Below are 20476 nucleotides of genomic sequence, written 5' to 3'. Positions count from 1 at the left end.
CGCTCGGGTGCTGCCTGTCCCCACGCAACCCCGTTAAACCCAGGAGATGGGCAGCGCCGCAGAATTCCTGTGAGCCGAGGGGAGGAATGCACGTTCGCACGCTTGGCTCAGATTTTTTTCACTGGGGCTGGGATGGGGGGAACCCTGTTATGAACATTTGACGGTTAGTCTTCCCCAAACTGTCGAGTCCGTTGGGCAAAATACCATCTCAAACAGAATTTCTCAGGCAGGATTTCTGTAATTTTCGCTTGGATTGGTGCGAAATGACAAACTGAGCAAGAACCCTGCCAATAATCTTAGTCTAGCATTTCCAAAGTCCCATGCAATGAATACTGATCAAAACTTTTCTTTATCAGCGTATTTTCTCCACCATGACAGCGTTCATTTAAACTGGCACGTTTTAAGTAACACTTTGGGTCAGCAGACACGTTGTATTATAAATAGTAGTAACTTCCTTATTGTAGTAAAACTCCACTCCTTGCTGACAGACCATTTGCAAAAAGAAAAAAAAAGGGATAGATTATCTGCAATGATTAATTCAGCTGCTATCAATTTTTAGTAGTAATTCTAAGAAAGCATAACTAGAAATGCAAGTTTTAATTTGTCTTTAGCAGAATAAGTCATGGCCTGGATTTAACCGTCAGTCATTAGCTAAATTGTAAACTGTCTCTTTTGGGTATAAACCATAGATTAAACTGCATTTGAATATTATTGCTGGTAATAGTTATTAATCAAGATTAAACATATTGTGAGTAACAGTTATAAAATTACTACAACAAAGCTAACTACTAGGGGAAGCATGAGTATTGAGCCACAACCCCAGGCTTATTGATGTGGACTAATGTAGGAGATGGTACATGGCTTGTGATCCTCAAAGAGTGACTTTAGCTTGATCAGATACTGCGCTTACAAACACCTACACTGTTTTAAAGGGAACGAGCTAGTTTAGGCCCCTTACACCTTTTGGTTAACGGTGCACGGTTACATGCAGTAGGCACAAAACTGCTCTGAAGAGTTTAGTTAGCCTATTTATTTATTTTCTTCAGCAAGAAGAAAATGCTTATCTCTGATAGGAGCTCCTTTTTGTTCATTAATATATCTCTCCAGCAGTACAGGAAGGATCATGAAGGGTCAGTGAGTAGTAGTTCAGGGCTACATTCCTACAAGTCGATGTTAACAATCTACATAAAGACTACGCACAGAGCACCAGCTTCCATGCCATTAATGCAGGTACATTAAAAATTAGGGAGAGCCTTTTTTCTTTCTTCCAACCATTGCTTTTTATTTTTACATATCAACAGCCATTGACTTCAAAATGTGACAGGAAGGTTTCATTATATACTTAACACCACAGAGTTTAAGTCCCAGCACAAAATCTGTGTGGGATTTGGATAAACCTAATGTTACAAGGAACAGCATCAGGAGACTGGTGGGGATGTAAGATGAAGAACCATTTTTAGAAGCTATGGTGGCACTCAGTACTAGTGTCCATGCATTGCCTTGTACCTGCACCCTGAATGTGTTTCTTTTCGAAGGAACTGGCACAAGGAGTAGAAAGAAGAGCAGCGTGAGATTGCGTGGCAAAAGCAGAACAGGAGGTCTGAGGTGCAGGGGAGGGCACAATTGAAAGAAGAGAGGTTGGGTCACAACTGCAGGGAACAGAGATCACCAGTCGTCGTCTTCTGTGTCCGACACCTTTTGTTCCCACAAAGCATTCAAGATGAAATCTAGGTGCCTGCTCACAGGCCCTGGGCTGCTGTGGCTGCTTCTCAGCTGCCTCTTCCCAAACCGACCGATGGGGCGAACACCACGGCCCACATACCAAAAAGGATCGATCTCGGGACCTGGAATTGAAAGCAGTCAGTGAAGCATCTACCACTTTACTCAAAGGCAGCATTTCCTAAACATCTCAAGGGTGCTAGGTGGCTTATTTGTAGCCCAGGGGAAAAAAGGGGAAGGGCTGCAGCCAGACACACACTTTCTGGTGCCTTTGAGGGTTGTTTTCCATGTGTAGAACTCAAAGGAAGAGGATTCAGATGTGAATTTTCATCTACCTGGGTTGCCACCAGCAATTCTAACATAAGCCAAAGTACCCATCAAATTCAGGAGGTAGGTCACAGCGTGGTTTAAAACATCTGAACCCTGGAAGAGGTTACAATGCGGTCTATATCCAGAAAGACCATAGTAGCTCCTTGTACCACCACTTTCAAACTCTCCTCTCTTAGCTAAAGTTCTGAAGATCCTACTGTCCAGCCTCCGTTTCTGCTGTGCGCACCAGCTGTGCTATCTCTACAGTCTGACAATTCCACTGGATTGCAGAGGGGATTCCTATGTGAGAGGTAAACATAAAAAGCTAATTCTTGTTCGCTTAGGAAGTTGTTTTCATGGACGACTTTTCTTCTTTTAAAGCATCTGAAGCATGCTTGTATTTGACTTTATTTTTATACTCTAGTTTTAGAGCAGGTGTGGAAAGGGGTAATTTGTGTTGAAAGACTAAGATACAGCAACAGGGAAAATCTACAAAGTGCTGGAGATGATGCCACCCCAAGGAAATGCCAAATCATTTCAAAGCTGGAGGACTGTCAGGAACAAGAATAAATTTCAATTTAAGTGCATTATATATCATCCAAGTCATACGAAAGTCTCAGGCAAGGCAGCAGGATTTTCCCCTGTGCATTTTGATGCTTGAACAGAGAAAATTAAAAATCCAGTTTGGCTGTAAATTTCTTCATAAAGACATCTTTGAAGTCTTTCCACATGGTGTTCAACACCCCACCTGCCCACCAAACCTAAGTAACTTCATTTTTTTCACCTGGGTAGCTAAAAAATGAGGGTCCCAACATCTCTAGTCCTCTTTCATGGGGAAAGGTGTGCCACTGAGACCCCATGTGCCTTACCCCCCACACCCCCTCTCTCCCACTCTACATACAGGTATCAGCCTTGACTCTTTGGGGGAACATGAGAATTCCTGATAAAGATTTTCTCAAAAATCTTTTGGACTGTGTGCTAGCTTTTGCTTGGGGTAGATGATGTTGCCTCTCACCTGGCCAGCCTGAGTTCCTCACAGCATCTCTGAATGAAGATACTTCAACCACTTGTATTTCGACTTTCAGACAACTCATGGTTCCAGACAGAAATGAAGATGTCCATTAAGCAAACCTAAGCTTCTGGCTCTTGCTTTCTTGTTATTGTACAGAAGCAGTTGTGAACTACCCCAGGACTACAGAACACAGCTGAAAATTTGATGCTTAAATATTGGATGTATACTGTCTTACATTTTCTTTGTCATCTTCTGTACATTAGTGTCTCCTCTGGTATTTATAAAAAATTACACTATTTCTCTAGGATAATGAAGGACTGCGAGAACTAGGTTCTGTATATGCACTTACAAGTGTAAATGGAAGTACGGGACCCCACACCACCATTTCACCATAGAAACACCCACATGGATTTGCTGCTGAACTTTGCCTGACAGCCCGGCCCTGATCCCTCGATGCACCAGAGACCACAGGGTCACCCCACGGAAGTCCATCACATTACACCAGGTGAGACTCATACTTACTTCTGTTGTCTATCTGATGTTTAAATGGCCTGCTCTGTCCTGAAGCAAAGCTGAGCAATACCAAGAGCACCAGCATGTAGACAGTGACCAGCTTTAAGTGCTTTGGTGACCACTGGGCACATGGTGTCCATGAGATCAGATGCCACATGATGGAGCAGCAGTTGGAAGGCTGTGAGGAGAAAAGTGAAAGCTAAAAAGTGAAAGCTCTGAAGGTGAGGGAAAGTGTCAACCATTAACGGTGTGTTCTCATCCATCAGAGCCATTTCACAACCAAGTTCTGTGAAACGCTGATGCTGAGGATGTCCTGGGTATTCCAATTCGAAGGCACAGGCTCTGCAGTGAGCCATCTACCAAGGTAAGTCTGCAGCTGGAGGTTTTTTCTCGCCATCAGTGAAAGCCCCTGTCACGGCTTCACAGGACGCTTGAGTCCTGGCCCTGAGCTTGCTGCTGACTCAGTGTGTGGCCCCCTGTGACCATGGGCATTGGCCACTACCTTCACCATCCTTTCCTCACTTGTAAAATATGTCTAACATTTGCATTGTGCATGCTCTTTGTACAGTTACATGCATTTCGGTATGAAAGGGAATGCTCCTCCTGTGTCATCGCTCCCTTTCGCAGCCAGCATGCTCAAGTACTATTTCCAGTTATGGTTTCCACTGGTAGACGTCCCAATCCTGTAAATGCACCCAGATGCAAATGGATGGGAAATCCCACCCACGCCCCTCCCCGAGAAGAGTTGTGCAGAACAGAAGGTGCTGAGCTGGGAAAATGGCATCCAGGGGGTGAGGGATCCCAGGCTCAGGTTGCCACTGCCTGCGGCATTTTGTACAAGCTTCCTCGCAGCAGCTCCCCGAGCTGTCACGCTAGGACAGTCTGCCTTGTAACATGCAAGGTCTGCCGATATATTTGACAGCCTGGAGCCTCTGCCTACAGAAGTCAGCAGGAGCCCTGTCTGCTTAAGCGTCACGTACAGTAGGTATACAGGTACAGAGCTATAGGAAATCCTCTCGGCTACGCCAACACGGAGTTCTCCTTGTGTACGGGTAGGATTTTTCCCCTGTTGCTGCCAAAATCTTAGCCTGCTCTCAGTACAGGCAGAGCGGGAATTAAAGTATTTTGATGCAAGATGCTCCCAAGCACACTGCACAGCAACACAACAAAAGCACCTGGAGAATCTGGTTGTGTCTTTCACTAAAATGCAAAGGCAAAAGCTCCTTAACCCCTAGAATTCAGTGAAGGTCTGTTGGGGATTTTTCCCACACTGACAGTTACTTAGCAGGCAGCTTAGAGGAAAGTGATTTCAACCCACAGTTCCACAGAACTGTGAATTAACTTTTTCTAACTTACGTCATGACAATCTCATGACAATCAGGACTAAATGATCTTGGCATGTAACACCACATGGGATAAATTCTGCTTTCACTTTCAGCTGGTGTACATCTCTTGTTGCTCTATATTTAGAAAAGCTTTAAGTTCTGTGAGACAGAAAGATGTTTTGAGGAATCTCACTGGTGTGCTTACAGGGCTGCTGACAGGTTTTCCAGGTTACTTGCTGTCTGGTTTTGTGTCTTGTTTTTCTGGGAAGTGAGTGACAGGAAGGAAGAGCTTGTCTTGAGCTCATTGTTGATGAAAGACAAAAATGCAGGGAAAAGCTTTTAGCACAAGCTTTTTCCTAAGCAATGCTGTGTCTTCAGTCTCCAGCAGCTGGTCCTGTGCCAGAATCAGCCATTCTGGCCACCTTCTAAAGTGCTGTTATTTACTGAACTTTTTGCTCATACCCTTGACTGGCTAGAACTTTTGTGAAGCATGGCTCCCACTGCTCCTCAGTAACATGCCACACCTAAATAATCAGGGGGCTCAGCAACTCCAATACTCCCTGATTTTTCCTCCTCCTAATTGTCACACCCCTGTTTGTACGGGGAGAAACCAAGGCAGAGATAATGCCACAAACTTGACCTTGCATGATGCTGAGCACTTCTACCCCCATCTCTACCTTGTCACTAGGCTTTAAGGATAAGCACAAAATGCTTACCTCACAGACCTGCAGCTTTCTTCCAAAGGAGAAATTGAAAAACAAGATTTTGTACAGTCAGTCTGTGTATGCCTTCCATTTCCAACCATTACATGATCACAAAAAACTTTTAAAGCTTACTAGTTTCAACAAAACTTGATGCAATTAAAAGTTTCAGGAATCATTTTTCTCCTGGAGCTCAGCAGAAGTCAGCACCACCACTATCTGGTCAACTTGCCACTTCTGCGTGGTCCCTAAGCAGAAAGAGCCTTTAAATTTTGGCTGAGCAACATCTGTGACAGCAGTCTGACAATTTCTGTTGACATGAAAGGGGGAAGTTAAAGCCACTAGTAAAGTTGCAGCATCACAGCTTGCCGTGGGTCTGCCACACGTGAGCAGTGACAGGCTTCCACACATCAAACTCAAGTTCTGCTGCAGATTCATCAGGTTTAAACCTACAGTGGAGATCCTCAGAAGACAAGGTGCTACTGACTCTTTAAACCCTAAAATAGCATCTTACTCAAGATCAGTGGCTGTGTACACCCCCTCCAACACAAACACGAATAGCTTTCATGCTTGAAAGCAGTACTGGAAATCCCCGCAAGAGACGAAATGCTGGGTGGATCCAGGCCTGGGACCATGGCTCATTTCAGGGCTGAGCGGCACGGAAGGTGTGCTGCTGCGCTGCAGGCTCCTGCCTGTGCTCTCTCTGCAGGGGCACACCACTGCCTGGGGGGTCAGCCGTGGTGCCTCAGCATGGTCTCCTTCACTGCAAAAACTGGACAGAAGTTACTGAGGCCAGAGCACAGCTGAGTACATTAGTGCAGAAAAGCTAACACACACACACACACACACACACAAAACCCAAAAAAAACCCACAAGGAAATCCAGCAAGAAAACAAGAGCCAGGACGAGTGCTGAAGCAGATAGAGGGAGGCACTCACCTGTTTGCACCCAAGCTGCTCCTCAGGTAGCCGCTGCTCCAAGCAGAAGCAAGGCAGCTGCTGGGGGCTTGTGCCTTTTATACTGGAGGGAAATGGGCTTGAAGGGAGGGGAGGCGGGGTGGGGGGAGTCAAGAGGTGGGCCAGGAGGACGTCAGCAGTACTAGTGAGCAAAATTTAAATTTAAAGAAGGAGGGGTAGAGAACTGTGGCTCTATTAGAAAGCCATTGATCAGGGCAGGGAGCAGGAGCTGAGGGCGGCGTCAAGGGATAGCGGGGCCGGGGGCCGGCAGGACACCGGGCTGAGGCCCCCCGAGCCCACCAAGAGGAAAGTGGAGGGGAGGGGGCTGCTGCCATGTCCCTGTGGGTGAGGGGACACAGGCAGAACAGAGCAGCACCTCTGTGCACTGAAGAGCCACGCTCTCTGTGCTGCCTGGCTGAGATGCTCTGTCTGAGCGTGCATCTGCAGGGGAAAGCCACTCGTGGCTGGGGATGAGGTGCTGAGAAAGAGGAGACAGACAGTGGGAAGCTCTCAGGGCCAGCAAACTGGAGCAGTCAGTCCACACACCCCTTCCCAGCCCTTGTTCCCCTTGCTGTTGTCCCACCTCTGCTTTTTTGCTTGGGATCTTACTTGATGGCATCTCTTGTCCCATTAATCCCCTAACCCACGGCTGGCGTCAACTGACCCGTTCCTCAGGTTTAGGCCATACTGCAACACAGCACCCAAGTAGCTGAGGAAATCAGTTGTGGTTCAGTGCTTAAGCAGGGGCTTACCAGTTTTGTGGCACAGGAAATTTCATCTGCATGAGGCTAATATCTGGAGCAATATTGTATTTCTGCAATAGGCATCTCTTCTGGACAGCTGTTTTTAACTCTGTCTCTTGACTAATGTGTCATTGCAATCTTGCTGTTACAGACCTCGCTGCTTTAATGGCTCAGACTGTGTTTACCACGAAGGTTTGTAGCGGAGCAGCAGCTGAACTGCCAGGTGTTTCACTCCTTCGGCACCATACTGCAAAGAGGCTGAGATGTGTAGCGTTACTGGGCTGCCTGGGGACCGAGGCTCTCCTGCAGAGATTTTCACAGACACAGGGTTGTGCTCTGCTCCTGGTGAGACTGACTCCCTGAAAAACAATTTTTAAAGCTGTGCTTAGAAGAGAGGGCTCTGAGGCATGACCCAGTCCATAAGCTGAGACTGGATAAGAAATGCTGGAATTCCATTAATATAAAGTGCAAGGAAGTTCAGTAGCAAATCTAGTTTTTCTACAGAGATGTTTCCAGCTGGGAAAACTTCAAAGTACAAATGACACTATTCCACTGCAGCCACCTTCCAAAAGAAATTAGACTATTCTTTTTCCTAGGGGCAATTTGTGGGGTACTGCTAGAAGGAAGCCTGACTGAAATTTTGCCTGGCCCTGCCCCTACTCAGTGTCCAGGTATCAAATAGATGACACCACCACCACCAATGAGGGTATGGTCACTAGTTGTAGGGATTAAAATAAATTTCTCATTTATGTGTAATAGTTTGCTCTCTGGGCATGTGCATGAACACAAATGGTAAAGAAACCTGAGAAATACTCTTCCATTCCCCAATTTCCACCTAGCAACAGCTAAAAGAAGTGCCTTCCTCATCCAAGTTTTCAAGAGTTTACTCAGACTACTCAGGATTACAACTACAAAATATGAAGAGCACTTCAAGTCCATGATAGCACAAAAGGTCTTTCTACAGCTAACACAATCAATAATGTATATACATGCTTTCTTCAGCAACCTCCTTTTAGCATGTTCCCTTTGAACCTTGCAAACGCTCCCTACCTAAAAATCAATCTGTGTCCAAGAACCAGGCGGTGGCTCTGCTTCTGCTGTGCTAATTTTGCGTGCGTGCGTGGCAAGGGTATCTGCTTAGTAAGTAAAACCCTTCATGGTTTTGCATCATAGATCTTTTCCCTTACTGGTCTTCACATTGGTTTTGACCAGAAAATGTGGGTATCCTTTCTTGATCTCTAGTGGGCAATTGGTGGAGCGAGGGCTTTTTCTCTCCAGGATTATGTAGGACTCTGTCTTGTTTTCCTGTTTTGCTAAGTGATCCTATCATCTTAACACAAAAATAAAAGCCTGTTTCATCCCATTCACTCTTCCTAGACTTGCTGGCACTGCAATGGGAGCCCTTCAATAGCACAGATCATTTTCATCGATTGGCATCTACATGGAAATTACCAGGTAAGGTAAAACTGTGCAATGTGTTCCTGGTAACATGGTTTGCTTATTGGTAAATGTTGCCTGCAAAATAATATGCCATACAAAAAAAAAAAATATTAGGAGAGCCAGCGTTTAAAATGCTCTAATATGATCAGCTGCGTTTGTTCTGGCCCAAGGTCCATCTACTGCAGTATTCTGGTTTTGACGGTGCCCAGCAGAGAACATCTTTGGGAAGAGTCTAAATACAGGGCAGCACATTTTGACATTCCCCACCAGACTATTCTCCCAGGCCCTTGAGCCTTGTGGTCTAGAGGCTTCCCAAGCCAAATGTTTGTGGCAGGTAGCCCTTAATGGACTTCTTTTCTTTCACAGCTGCTTCTTGAACCCATGTAAATTCTCAGCACCCACAAAATCATGAGCCAAGAACTTCACAGCATTCTCCCCGCCACAAGAAGGATCACGACCGTGCACCTGTTCTGGGCATGCCACTTGTGAGTTTCAAGTACTTATTTTTTCATTTTTGCTTTCATTCTGCCTTCATGAAGACTAATAAACTGTGACAGTCTGTTTAGATGAGCCTCATCAGGCATTTCTCTTACCACAGTGCTACCTTACTCCATCCTCATTGACTGTAAGTTATCAATTCTCTCCACCAGACCACGACTGAACTACCAGAGTGCTATATATAGTACTCAGAAGCTTCAGAGAAATTGTCCTGACTTCTCGGGGTCTTTTCAGGCAGTTGTTATTTTATTTCATTTTGTTACCCCATTCAGAGCAGGGCATATGGTTTGGCCAAGGAAAGCAAGTCAGCTCAGGCAGCACAGAAATGTGAAAGCCACTCAGATCTGGAAGGAACTGAAAAAGAGCTGTTGGGGAAAGAGGGTCGTGAAAGACTGAACCAATATCATCTAGAGCACAGCTTGGTCTGTAGTGAAGGCACAGAGGTTTGCGTGTTAAAACCTTCATCCTTTTTCTGTTTTCGAGTGAGGCTGGGCACGTGCTCTCTTCTTTGTAAGATGATCCCCCAGAAGGGCTCAGGCCTCCATCATTTCCCTGCCCCACACAAGACCCAGGACTCCTGCATGTAAAATTCTTGTGTAGGTTATGGGACCCAGAAGCATGACCGTGCCCACTGTTAGCTGGAGTGTTGCAGTGTCTCAGTGGGCTAGCTGGCTGGGGAGACACCGTGGGATGCAACCTCTTAGAAAGGCAGCAGAAACACAGCTGTGACGGGCTGTGGTAAGGACAGCGACTTCCCAAGGCTAAGGAGAGGTTGGGCTCCTGGACAGGAAATGATGAGGAGGATGAATGTCAGCAATGGTGGAATGTATCACCTGAAGGCTGGAGTGACCCAAGAGGATGAGGTCCAGGGTGCCTGCCACAGAGGAATATTCCTTGGGAAGACAGCTCCAGAGGCCAACAGTGAACTACAGGTTTGGTGCCAAACTCTACCATCTAGTCTGCCCAAAGAGCTAATCCAAAATTTCTTTTTTTCTGTACTTCTTTTGCTGGTAGGAGCCTTCCACAAACAGAAGGTGAAAACCACCAAAGCAAAGACATTTGATGCAGCTGGGTGGAGAAAGATACACTTTTTTTTTCCCCAATCACCACTTTCATTGTTTCACATACCAGTATGCAAATACTTTGCAAATGCCATGAACTACTGCCTGATCCATGAATCTATGAATCTGCCCAGCCTTCTATGCCAGCGTAGAGCATGACTTCTGAGTGTGAAATATTAAAACGTTGCTGGTCTGATTTTGCTTAGCCTTGAATGAGAAGGAGGGAGAACAATGACACTTGCGCTGGCTGGAGCTGAAAATTCTTATCTGACATTAACTTGGAAGAACTTGATGATTGATAAGAGGCCTGGTTGCACTAATTGAGTTTGGAGGATTCATGAAAAGTTATATTCAAATCTGTTCAGAAAACCATGTCAATTCAAGCAACTAGATGAGACTGTTAATCACGTATAGCTTTACACTGAAGCCATTCTCTACTAACATTCAGGTTCAGAGAAAAGCCAGGACTGGCTTTATTTTGAAGCTGTATTTTTGTTTGAGAAAGAGGCCCATCTAGTGGTTAAAACAGAAACTATCGTCTTGCTTTCAATCATTGAACAAGGCATTAATCCCCCCACACGTTTCAAATGAAAACGTGTATTTTGGTATCTGTCCCATGTAATGAGACTAAACCAAACTGCATATAACCCAGATTCTGATAAGTTAGACTGGATATACAGGTATATACCATGAGCACAATTCCCAGTTTGCCCAGTTCTCCCAGATAGCACGTGTTTACCGGAACAACTTGTTAGCAGCTGGGCAGCTCAAGCATAGGCTACAGCTCAGGACATAAGCCAGTCTCCCCAAGCCCTCCTCAGCACACTATGGAGGCTTTGCACCAGCGTTAGAGCTCAGATGGAAAAACACAAGTCAGGCTTGGCATGGTTACAGCCACCTTCAAAACTATTCTGCTGACAGTAAAGATAGAGGGATGTTTTCTTCTGACACTTTTGCTATTCTTCCTCCCTGCTAGAAAGCCACCGTACAGCCTTCTGCACACAGGTTTGGGAGGTGCAGCTTGCAAACGGAGCTGGGTAGCGTAGGAGGAGCAGGGAAGATTAAAGTTCAAGAAAAAAAAAATCAAGGATGGAAGTACTTTTGCCTATCTCAAGCATCCAGTGCTTTGATGCTATTTTCAGGAGGCCACCGTTAGGCCAGCAGAGTCATGCTTCTGGCACTGGAGTGGAGCAGAATTTGGATATAAAGTAGTTGCATTGGTGGAATACAGGACAGAAGTTAGTGCCGCTACATGCCATTTCCACATTTCATGTACAATCACTTTGTCAGGCATCTTAAACTGCTCTTTGAACACTGCGTGCTTCAAGCAGTAATTGTCTGGGTTTCCAGGCTGTTGCAGAGGACAGGTCAGCATGCCAGTTTGTTCTTTTCTGGTATGGCAGACTGCAGGGACAGGTATGGGGGATCTGCCTACAGGAGCAATCCTTAATTAAATTAAATTTTGACTTTGTAAAAGCTCCTAAGGAATAAAACTTTCAATATTAGGGTGCTGCACATGAAAATAATAGTAGTATATATTAGAACTATGTCTGTAGGAAATGAAAAAAAATGATCCAGTTATAACAGAGGACATTGAAAACAGCTGAAGGTAATGGCAGCCTCACATGTACACACATGCAAAGACAGACATTGTACAGAGTCCTAAATTAAAGCAGAGCTTTAGTCCCTACCATGTGGGTGACTTGTTTTTTTCCTGATGTGATGCTTTCTCATGGCATTCCCAGACTGTATTTCCAACACAGCAATTCTCTGGAAGAACAAAGTTTCTCCCACTGGTCTGGGTTACTTGTTGATCCTAAAGGGCAGCCGAAGTACTTCTGAGAATATCCAGTGAAGGTGCAGTTCTGCACTAGGGCGACAATTTTTACAAAAGTGTACTTCATGGCTTTAGTATATCATATTTTTCATCTGCATGCCAGTGAGTCCCTGGTTTTAGTGCCTGCAGTTTATCCAGTCATAAATAACCTCTAATGATTCACATACAGCTTGGCAGATGAACAGGAATACAGTAAAAGTCAAGCAAGGGGATTGCTATTCAAAACCAGGTCTTGCAGCTATTACATATCGTGAAGCCATGACCAAGATAATTAGAGATGATGCTCTTCTTTTCTGCCGCAATAGTTGCCAGGTTATACACTAGTCATGGAAAGGCAAGAGTCTCATTCCCATCCATTGCTTAAACTCTGATGTCTGACAGATATTAGCAGGTGAGATTAACTCCAGCCTGAGCCCTAGGATGATTAGCCGTAATCTGAAATTTAACAGCCTAAGTGACAACGCCTTTTGTTTCCACTTAGGTTTTAAAACTATTTTAATTGTTTCTACCTTTTTTGTTTGCTGCGGTGCCATGTCTGCTTGGCCCACCTTTCTGCAGTCTGGTGTGGCTGGAAGCCCCCATAACCAGGACTTCCGCAGATCTATTGTCATGAGTGGCCGCTCAGGAGACATGGGAAGGACTCAGTCAGGACAAAGCACCTCAGGACAGCTGTCAAGGGGCAAAAGCAGAAGCAGCACATCTCCAGCAGGATGCTACCTGTCTCTGCCCACTGTGACCAAAGTTTGGTGCAAGGCTCTGGCACAGACCATGTTTGTGTCAGAACTAAGTGACGGACATGACACGGAGACCTGCAGCTCCCTCTGAGGACGACAGAAGAGGGAGAGATTTTTGCATTGACGCAGCCTCACAGAGACCCCATGCCAATGCATGTGGCCATTGCAGCAGGCTGCCAAAGGAACAGTAAGTGTGCTGTCCGCTGCCTTTATTTTAATTGCTGCCCAGCGCATGCCAAGCTGTGCAATTAGGGTTTGTTTCCATTCCCTCTGCAGTTGTCAAAGTTTGCACTTAAGAACTGCTCACTGTGGGTTTTTTTAAGGATTACAAAGTCACATCTTCTTGGCTTATAAAGAAGCCTTGTTGTTTCTCATTTGTCTATAAACTGTACAACAAATCCCACAAATACCCAATGAGCCCATAGGCCTGGGTTAATCCTGCAGTGAGAAGTACGAAACTATTTTAAAGGCATGAGGATTCAAAGTAAGCAAAAGAACAACCACAGTGAGCAGCCTAAACCTGCAGGCTTGGACTTGGGTTTTGCATCTGAAGGCCCACCGTCCTCTCATCACGGCCAGGGCTGTCCCCAGCTTCTGTTCTCTTTGGTTGTCCCAGCACAACTGTTGCAGGATTGTGCAAGTGGAGTAGATACGAAGTTTTAACCTTTACTTTTTAACTCAAATCAGTTTGCTCATCTGGCTCACTACAGTGCCCCACAGTGGTACTGGCCCAGCCAAGGTAACAAGAACCAGTGGCTGGGGGAAAAACAGGATGACAGACCTGCATGGCTGCTGGGGAAGTTTCATGGGATGACGATGGGAGAGCAAAAGAGACAATAAAATTTTGTACAGAGATGCAGAATTGTCAAAAATGCATCAGGGCCAAAAATTCCCCACATTAGTAGTAATGTAAGTTCTCTGAGAGAACTGCTGGAGACATACCAGGAACATGTCCCTGAGGGTGGGTGTCCTGAGCTTGTACAACCTGCCCAGAAGGTCTCTGAGCATCTAGCTCAGCATCCTTAATCCATGGACATTGTTCAAATTCTGGCAAGCCTGTGACCGAGACAGGCCCTTTGGGCTCTGTAATGAGCATCTCCCCATTCCGCCATTACTGTCCAGCAGTGCATTTTGCAGCTGCTTGGGAAGGAGTTAAGACAACCCTCTCCACGGCCCATATTGCACCGTAAGGCTTTATCAGGGATGGTAGCAAAGGGTGAGCAGAAGTTTTGTACCATGGCAAGTGGCCTTGCTTGCCCCAAGGTAAAAAAGAGAAGCTTCCTTGCAAAGTGCCAGGACCAGAAACTTTCTTAATGTATGCTGATATTCATAATACTGCAGTGCTGATCCAGGCCTTGGATAACAGGAAAGAAATATCCCTGTGATTTAAGAGGACTGAAGGTTAGCACAAAAGCCAAAAAAAAGAAAAAACAAACAAAAAGGGAAGAAATAAAAAAAAAAAAAAGGAGAAACAGGTTCTGGCAGTCGTGCCAATGCAACCAAGTTATTGTACATCTGCAAAGCCATTTGTCACCTCCTGAGGCCCGGCAGGCTCCGCAATGCCAGCAGGCCCTGCCAAAGGCACGCCTTTCCCCCTGCAGCCCCCGCACCCCCGTCCCCCCACACCGGGAGGCCAGCGGTGCCAGGCGGGCAGCGGCAGGCAGGGGAGCCCCGCGGGGGCAGTACCCAGCCGAAGGGGCACGGGCGGTCTGGAGGCGCGTCACCCAGCGAGGCAGGCCGGGGGGAAGGTCCCCATACGTTTGAGTGGGTAAGGGGACAGGGGAAGCACTCCCCCCATTCCCTACCAGCTTGGAAAGTCAGCCCAGCGGCCGGCAGGAGCTAGCTCGGAGACACGGAGGGAGCTGATGAACGGCACCGCCAGCACGGAGGGGACCCTCACTGGGGGTCACCCCGCCAGGGCCCGCGCCGTCCCTGCGGGCAGGCAGCGTGGGGAACCAGGGGCTTCAACCCCGCGCCGGCGCTCCGCTCGGGGGGCGAGCAGGCGATCCCCTGGGGCCGGCGGGGCTGTAGGGCAGCCCTGACCCGCCGCCCGGGCCGGGCTCCCCGCGCTGCGGGCCGCGAGGGGGCGCACCCCTTTCCGTGGGGCGCGGCGGGGCGGCCGTCACGTGCCTGGCGCGGCGCGGGCCAGCCGCCATTTTCTGAGGGGAAGCGGCGGCCGCTGCCGTTAGCGGTGTGTGGGGCGGTGTGCCGCGGGGAGGGGCGGCGGGCTCGCACCCCGGTCTGTTCGCGTTTGCGCTTTCTCCTCCTTTTACTCCTTTCTCTCTCTCTCGCCGCCCCTCCCTCGGCTTTTGTCATCCCTCCCCTCGCTCCCTCCCCTCCCGCCCCGCTCCCTCCCCGCCGGCACTGCGGAGCCGGAGACGTGACCCGAGCGGAGCCAGCCGCGGCCTTTTCCCCGCTGCTCCAGCCTCTCGCCGCAGAATCGCATGTCATCTATCCAGAACCTCCAATCCTTCGGTAAGAGCCGCCGCCACCCCGCCACCCCATCGTACCGCAGGGGAGCCCCGCGGTCACCCCCTCGGCACACCCAGCCCGGGGCTGCGGCTGCGGCTGCCTCCGCCGGCCCGGCCCCGGCCCCGGCCCGCCGCCTGTGCTGCCGCCCCGGCCCCCGGTGTTGCCCTGCTCCCGCTCTCCCGAGAGCCCGGGGCTTGTGCGCGCCGGTGCCCCCGGCCCCCGCCGTGACACTGGAGCCGCCGCTGGGCGGGGGTTGCCGTCCCCGGCGCTGCCCCGTTACTCCGCAGCGGCAGCTCCGGCTGCTCGTCCTTGTCCTGCCGGGGCGGGCGCCGGGCGTGCGGCGGGCAGGCACCGGGCGGGAGGCTCAGCGCTCCCTCCGCGGCCGTAGGAGGTGCTGCCGTGTACCGTGCTCGGGCGGCCCGTACTGCGCTGTTTGCCCGCATGTCTGGTAGCACCCCAAATTGGGCTTTTCTGTCAGCTCCGCAGTCCCAAAGTTATAATCTTCATGTTATATGGCCTCTATAGGGAGGCCAGAGTTCATATTCTCTGCTAAGGAAGGGAATAATTTCCATGCTTCCAACTGCTTGTTGATTTGCTGCCTCATCGTACACGTACCGATGTCCCAAAACCTGATCCATGCCCTGCAAAGAGTGGTGTTTGTGTAGCTTGAGCTATACAGATGGTAGGGCGTTTTTCTTGTAGTAGCAAGGAAGTTTACTGTGCTGGGCCGTGGTTCTCCTCCACCTTCCTTATCTATAGGCAACAGAAGTGAGCAAGTTCACACTATGTAATAATGTTGCCAGGCTTTTGGTCTCAGTTTTGTCATTGATCTCTTGCATACACAAGCAATACGAGAAGGTTGCGTTAATCACGGTTCTGGAGTTGACCCTGTGCTTAGGAAGGTGCTGCCGAAAGGATTTATTTTTTTTAAAGTGCTTCGATGTTAACAGCTACAGCGCTGTCTTATCTCCCACCTAGAATCCTAAACTCTGCCAAGTGATCTTCATGCCCAAGACCCCTTTTTGTTTGACTTTTTCTTTGACTGGAATTTTCTTTTTTTCCTTTTTTTTTTTTTTGTTTTTTGTTTGCCCCACAAACTGTGGTGCACAGTGAAATTCAGCATACCTTAACAAATGTCTTAGAAATTAAGCCAGTCAGGCTTCGCAGAGCTGTTACTTTTTTCCCTGTGGTGCTTGCATTGTCATCCTGCTTTCAATGGCTTTAATGCTCTTGTCATTCTTGTTTCTGCAAGGGTCAGTCTGTCTGTAGCTAGACTACTTCTGTTCCTATTTCTGCTGAAGTTTTACTCTTTTGGGACATTTTTTTTTTTGAGTGAATGACAAAACTTGATCAGTGTTTTTACGTTCAAGTTTTGGATGGAAGTTTGGGAAATTGTAGCTTGCGTGGCTGTTGAACCTACACCTACAATTTCTAAAGATCAGACTCTTCAATATGATTCTGACCAGTATCAAAAAATTACTTGTGATTTGTCTTAAAAAAATACTTGAAGTAGTTCATGCTTCAAGATTTATTTGGAGCTACTGATTAGGAAACTTGCAGGGCTATGAAATTTCATGATAGAGTGAGTGTTAAATATCTTTTTGTGGGCAACTGAGAATAAGAAGTATAACCCTGAAACCTTTCTTCCTAAATGCATTCTTGTTTCACCTGTGCTAGTCTCATTTTAAACTTGGAAGGATTTGAAAACTGACCTTTTTGTAGTCAAAGCCTAAATGAATGTTGTCACAGTTCTTGCCTAAAACTACTGACTGGCAGAAGGGTGCTGGTTTACAAGACCCTCTGACATCTGTTGGTGTCTGTTGCCATGTTTTGTTTACATTCGTAGCCAAAAATTACATCCATGCCTTAATATGCTGCTAGTGTGGTAGTTGTCACAGAGTACATGACTTCTCTTTTGGACCTGTAAAGTTGCACAAGAACTTTTTGTATTTGCATGTACTTAGCAGTTGATCTGATAACAGGTACAACTTCCATATTTCACTTATTATGCACGTGGCTGTCTAAAACTTAGGTGCACTTGATGTTCTCTTGCAACATCCTGTTTTCAGGTGCAGAGCTTCAGGATTTACAGTTTGCAAGGAGCAGTGAGCTAAATTGATACTGTAGCTGAAAATTGTTTATATCCAGAAAGGCCTTGAAGATGGATGCATGACAGTTGAGAGTGCTATGCTGAGTTAGGTTGGTGAGCCTTAATACAACTGTTGAAAAAAGTACTCGTGATTTTAACAGCATGCTTTTAAACAGGGAGAAAACAGCAAGATTGTCCCCTGAATCTCTTTGTGAAGTGAGAAACTTCACTGTTAGTTTTTGAGGTTGAGTGTTTTCGTTGTGGGAATTACATGAATCTTTTTCCTCCTGCAGACCCCTTTGCTGATGCAACAAAGGGTGACGATTTACTCCCGGCGGGGACTGAGGATTATATTCACATAAGGATCCAGCAACGAAACGGAAGAAAGACACTAACAACTGTCCAGGGAATTGCAGATGATTATGACAAGAAGAAACTTGTGAAAGCTTTCAAAAAGGTGAAGTTGCTGATTTGACAATGATAAAGGACTATGATAGCTTTTAATACTAAGTAACAGAATGTTTGTTTTATTTCATTCTTTCCAGTGTGCATCACTTTAATATTCAGATTGATCCCTTTCCCTGTTTTTCTCAAAACTTCTATCAGTGTCTAGTGACACTTGATTTTTAAAAGTTAAATGTTTCTTTCCTATAAAGAAGTAAATAAAATATGTTCTTAATGTTTCAAGAAAATTTCAAAGATACCTGGCTTTGTTGATATGAAGAATAAAATCAGTTTAAAGTAGAACTTCTTTTGCATTCCTGCTTCTGTCATAGCTGGGTTGCTGTTGAAAATAGGTCTTGTTTCTCCAGGATGAAAGTACTTATTTTAAAATAGCATGGAGTTGAAAGGCTGTGTCATGACTTTTTTTCCCCATTCTTGTAATGCATGTTGGCCAGTTCCTTCTGCACAACAGTTAATCCTGTCCTTGCCTGGATTTACTATCAGCAGCCTAGTTTGTGTCTATGCGTATCAGCAGATAGATTCTATTTGCTCTCAAAACCAGTGTAAAATAGATCTAGCCTTTGCCTTGCTTGTCATCAGAATTTAGTAAGCAGCTTCTGTGACAAAATTCTGCTGAAAAGACTTACTAAGCGAAATCATAATGTACATCAGATGTCCTAACAGTATGAATGTTTCTCTCTAGAAATTTGCTTGTAATGGTACTGTGATTGAACATCCTGAATACGGTGAAGTTATCCAGCTTCAGGGTGACCAGAGGAAGAACATTTGCCAATTCCTCTTGGAGGTGAGGGACTGCAGATAAATATCTAAACCTCTCTGGAAGCATTAGAGTGACAGGTGGCACTGATGTTAATTAACAAGCTAAAGATGTCCACTATAGTTCCTTTGTATTTTCAGCCAAAAAGTAAAATGACACTTGCAGAATGAGAGCAAACCCTCCAGTAAGAATGAAAGCACTGCAGAATGCATTTACCCTGCTTCAACATACCACTTGTTCTCTGGCAGTACAGCTTGAGTTCTTCATTTGTGAAATCAAGCCTTTGATGCGAACCATAATGTTGAGACTGAAAACACTATAAAGGAAAGAGGCTTACCGATGCAAATCATGATGCAGAGATGTTACACTAGGACTACAGAATAAGTCAGATGTTTGATAAGATTTTCTTTTTTGTGTAGTCAGTTGTTCTGCCTGGCTCAGAAACATTCCCAGAAAACTGCTTTACTGACTATATACTTCAGTTTCTTTTAATCAAAGTATGTAAGATTGTGGTAACTTGATATCACTGTAATATCCTTAGCATGTAAGCTTTACTGAAATACGTTGCTTTTCTCCCTTAGATTGGCATTGTCAAGGAAGAACAACTGAAAGTTCATGGTTTCTAAAATACCTGTACTCCGATGAAGAACCCTGAAGTATTTGGCCTTACCTAGCCTGGCTCTTCTGTGAAAAATGAATCTTTGCAGTGAATGGACTTCCCTGTTACCTAAACACTTCAAATTTGTTTCAGATTTGCATGACTGTGTGAAACATGGGCTGTGTAGACTAGAAACACATAAGAAAACTTCAGTAAGGTGGTAATGAAGACACTTGTGAACTTTACCACATTTCCAATGGAAATGTTTTAGCGATGATTGTTCAGTTTAGTACTCTCCACCTGACTTAAATGTGTGGGTTGTATTAAAATAGTGTGTGGTGTTGCTTAAAAATAAAAGTTTATTCATATATTTTCTGGGATATCTGAAATGCTTTAGCTTAAGTTTTAAACTAGCACAGCAGCCTTACTAAAGAATGGCTAAACTGTTTTGTGGCAAGTGTAGCTCACTGATGGTTGAATAAATTGGAAAATCTGTGTGATGAAGTATTAGCCAGTTAAATCAGTATTCTAGCATGATGTGATCCTGTAGCTGTAAGACTAGAGCTTTAAAGTCTTTTGTGTAGGTGTATCTTAGTAGCAGCACGATAAGACATAAATTGTTTGCTGAGTAAGCAACTGGATCTTCTCTAAAATCTACTGCAGTGACTATGATGTACTAGCGTTAACCATAGTAGGCTAAAATAAGCTGAACTCCTTAAGGCTGCTATTCCTGAGAACATGCTAAACATCTAGGTCTTACGTAGGACTCCCAAAACATTTGAAGGAGATGCATGGGATTTTGTGTCTCTTCTGTTACTGAGTAAAGGGGAAACACATTGAGTTGGCTTCTGCCATGACTGTACGTTTAATGTGGGCAAGCAGAATGCTTTAATTAGCAGCTAGTATTACTTGCAGAAGTAACGAAGGGAACAGGCTCTGCACTAAACTTTTTTTGTCTTAGTGTGAGAAGTTTTGCTGTGTTTAACAGTTAATATGGAGGGGTTTGTAGTGGGGTTGGGGTGTTGCTACAGAAAGCTGATTTAGTCTCCTTTTCTAGCAGGCAGTTCATTCTGTGTTATCTAAAGTTATGATAGGTTCAACCATGCTTTTCATGTAGTTTTAGTTAGCTTTAGGCATTTGTTATTCTGCTTTTAAGACATGTCTCTTTACAGAATGAAATTATTTTGTGAGCAGGTCTTACCTTCCTTGTGAGATAGACATGGAAATTGTCTCTGAAACAATTCAAA

At 45.8% G+C, this 20476-nt stretch overlaps 2 protein-coding genes and 1 long non-coding RNA gene across 3 annotated transcripts; 1 reads left to right on the top strand and 2 right to left on the bottom strand.

Annotated features, from left to right (window-relative positions):
- Nucleotides 1-1260: 1260 nt before the first annotated feature.
- On the bottom strand, nucleotides 1261-6648 carry LOC102046130 (prolactin-releasing peptide). The gene is made up of 3 exons (XM_005437134.3): nucleotides 6518-6648; nucleotides 3563-3731; nucleotides 1261-1844 (listed from the first exon to the last, which is right to left on the bottom strand). Exons 2-3 carry the CDS (start codon nucleotides 3708-3710, stop codon nucleotides 1666-1668), a joined length of 327 nt encoding a protein of 108 aa, XP_005437191.1. The 5' UTR covers nucleotides 3711-3731; nucleotides 6518-6648; the 3' UTR covers nucleotides 1261-1665.
- Nucleotides 6649-7287: 639 nt separating this feature from the next.
- On the bottom strand, nucleotides 7288-14884 carry LOC114015329 (uncharacterized). The gene is made up of 3 exons (XR_003559186.2): nucleotides 14654-14884; nucleotides 11969-12142; nucleotides 7288-7637 (listed from the first exon to the last, which is right to left on the bottom strand). It is a non-coding gene; the product is annotated as an uncharacterized LOC114015329 (long non-coding RNA).
- A 128-nt stretch (nucleotides 14885-15012) lies between these two features.
- On the top strand, nucleotides 15013-19599 carry EIF1B (eukaryotic translation initiation factor 1B). The gene is made up of 4 exons (XM_055708549.1): nucleotides 15013-15323; nucleotides 17703-17866; nucleotides 18557-18658; nucleotides 19213-19599. Exons 1-4 carry the CDS (start codon nucleotides 15293-15295, stop codon nucleotides 19255-19257), a joined length of 342 nt encoding a protein of 113 aa, XP_055564524.1. The 5' UTR covers nucleotides 15013-15292; the 3' UTR covers nucleotides 19258-19599.
- The last annotated feature ends 877 nt before the right edge of the window (nucleotides 19600-20476 follow it).

Source organism: Falco cherrug, chromosome 4, assembly GCF_023634085.1.
Source record: "Falco cherrug isolate bFalChe1 chromosome 4, bFalChe1.pri, whole genome shotgun sequence".
In the NCBI taxonomy this organism is placed as follows: domain Eukaryota; kingdom Metazoa; phylum Chordata; class Aves; order Falconiformes; family Falconidae; genus Falco; species Falco cherrug.
The sequence above is the reverse complement of the archived record's forward strand: the minus strand, read 5'-3'. Positions and strand labels throughout refer to the sequence as shown.

What these genes read in the sequence shown, in the direction of transcription:
- LOC102046130 (XM_005437134.3), bottom strand. Translation starts at nt 3,710, where the DNA reads ATGTGGCATCTGATCTCATGGACACCATGTGCCCAGTGGTCACCAAAG. An exon ending in ACATCAGATAGACAACAGAA is followed by an intron (nt 1,845 to 3,562) that starts GTAAGTATGAGT and finishes TTTCAATTCCAG; the next exon opens with GTCCCGAGATCGATCCTTTT.
- EIF1B (XM_055708549.1), top strand. Translation starts at nt 15,293, where the DNA reads ATGTCATCTATCCAGAACCTCCAATCCTTCG. An exon ending in CCAGAACCTCCAATCCTTCG is followed by an intron (nt 15,324 to 17,702) that starts GTAAGAGCCGCC and finishes TTCCTCCTGCAG; the next exon opens with ACCCCTTTGCTGATGCAACA. An exon ending in TTTGCCAATTCCTCTTGGAG is followed by an intron (nt 18,659 to 19,212) that starts GTGAGGGACTGC and finishes TTTCTCCCTTAG; the next exon opens with ATTGGCATTGTCAAGGAAGA.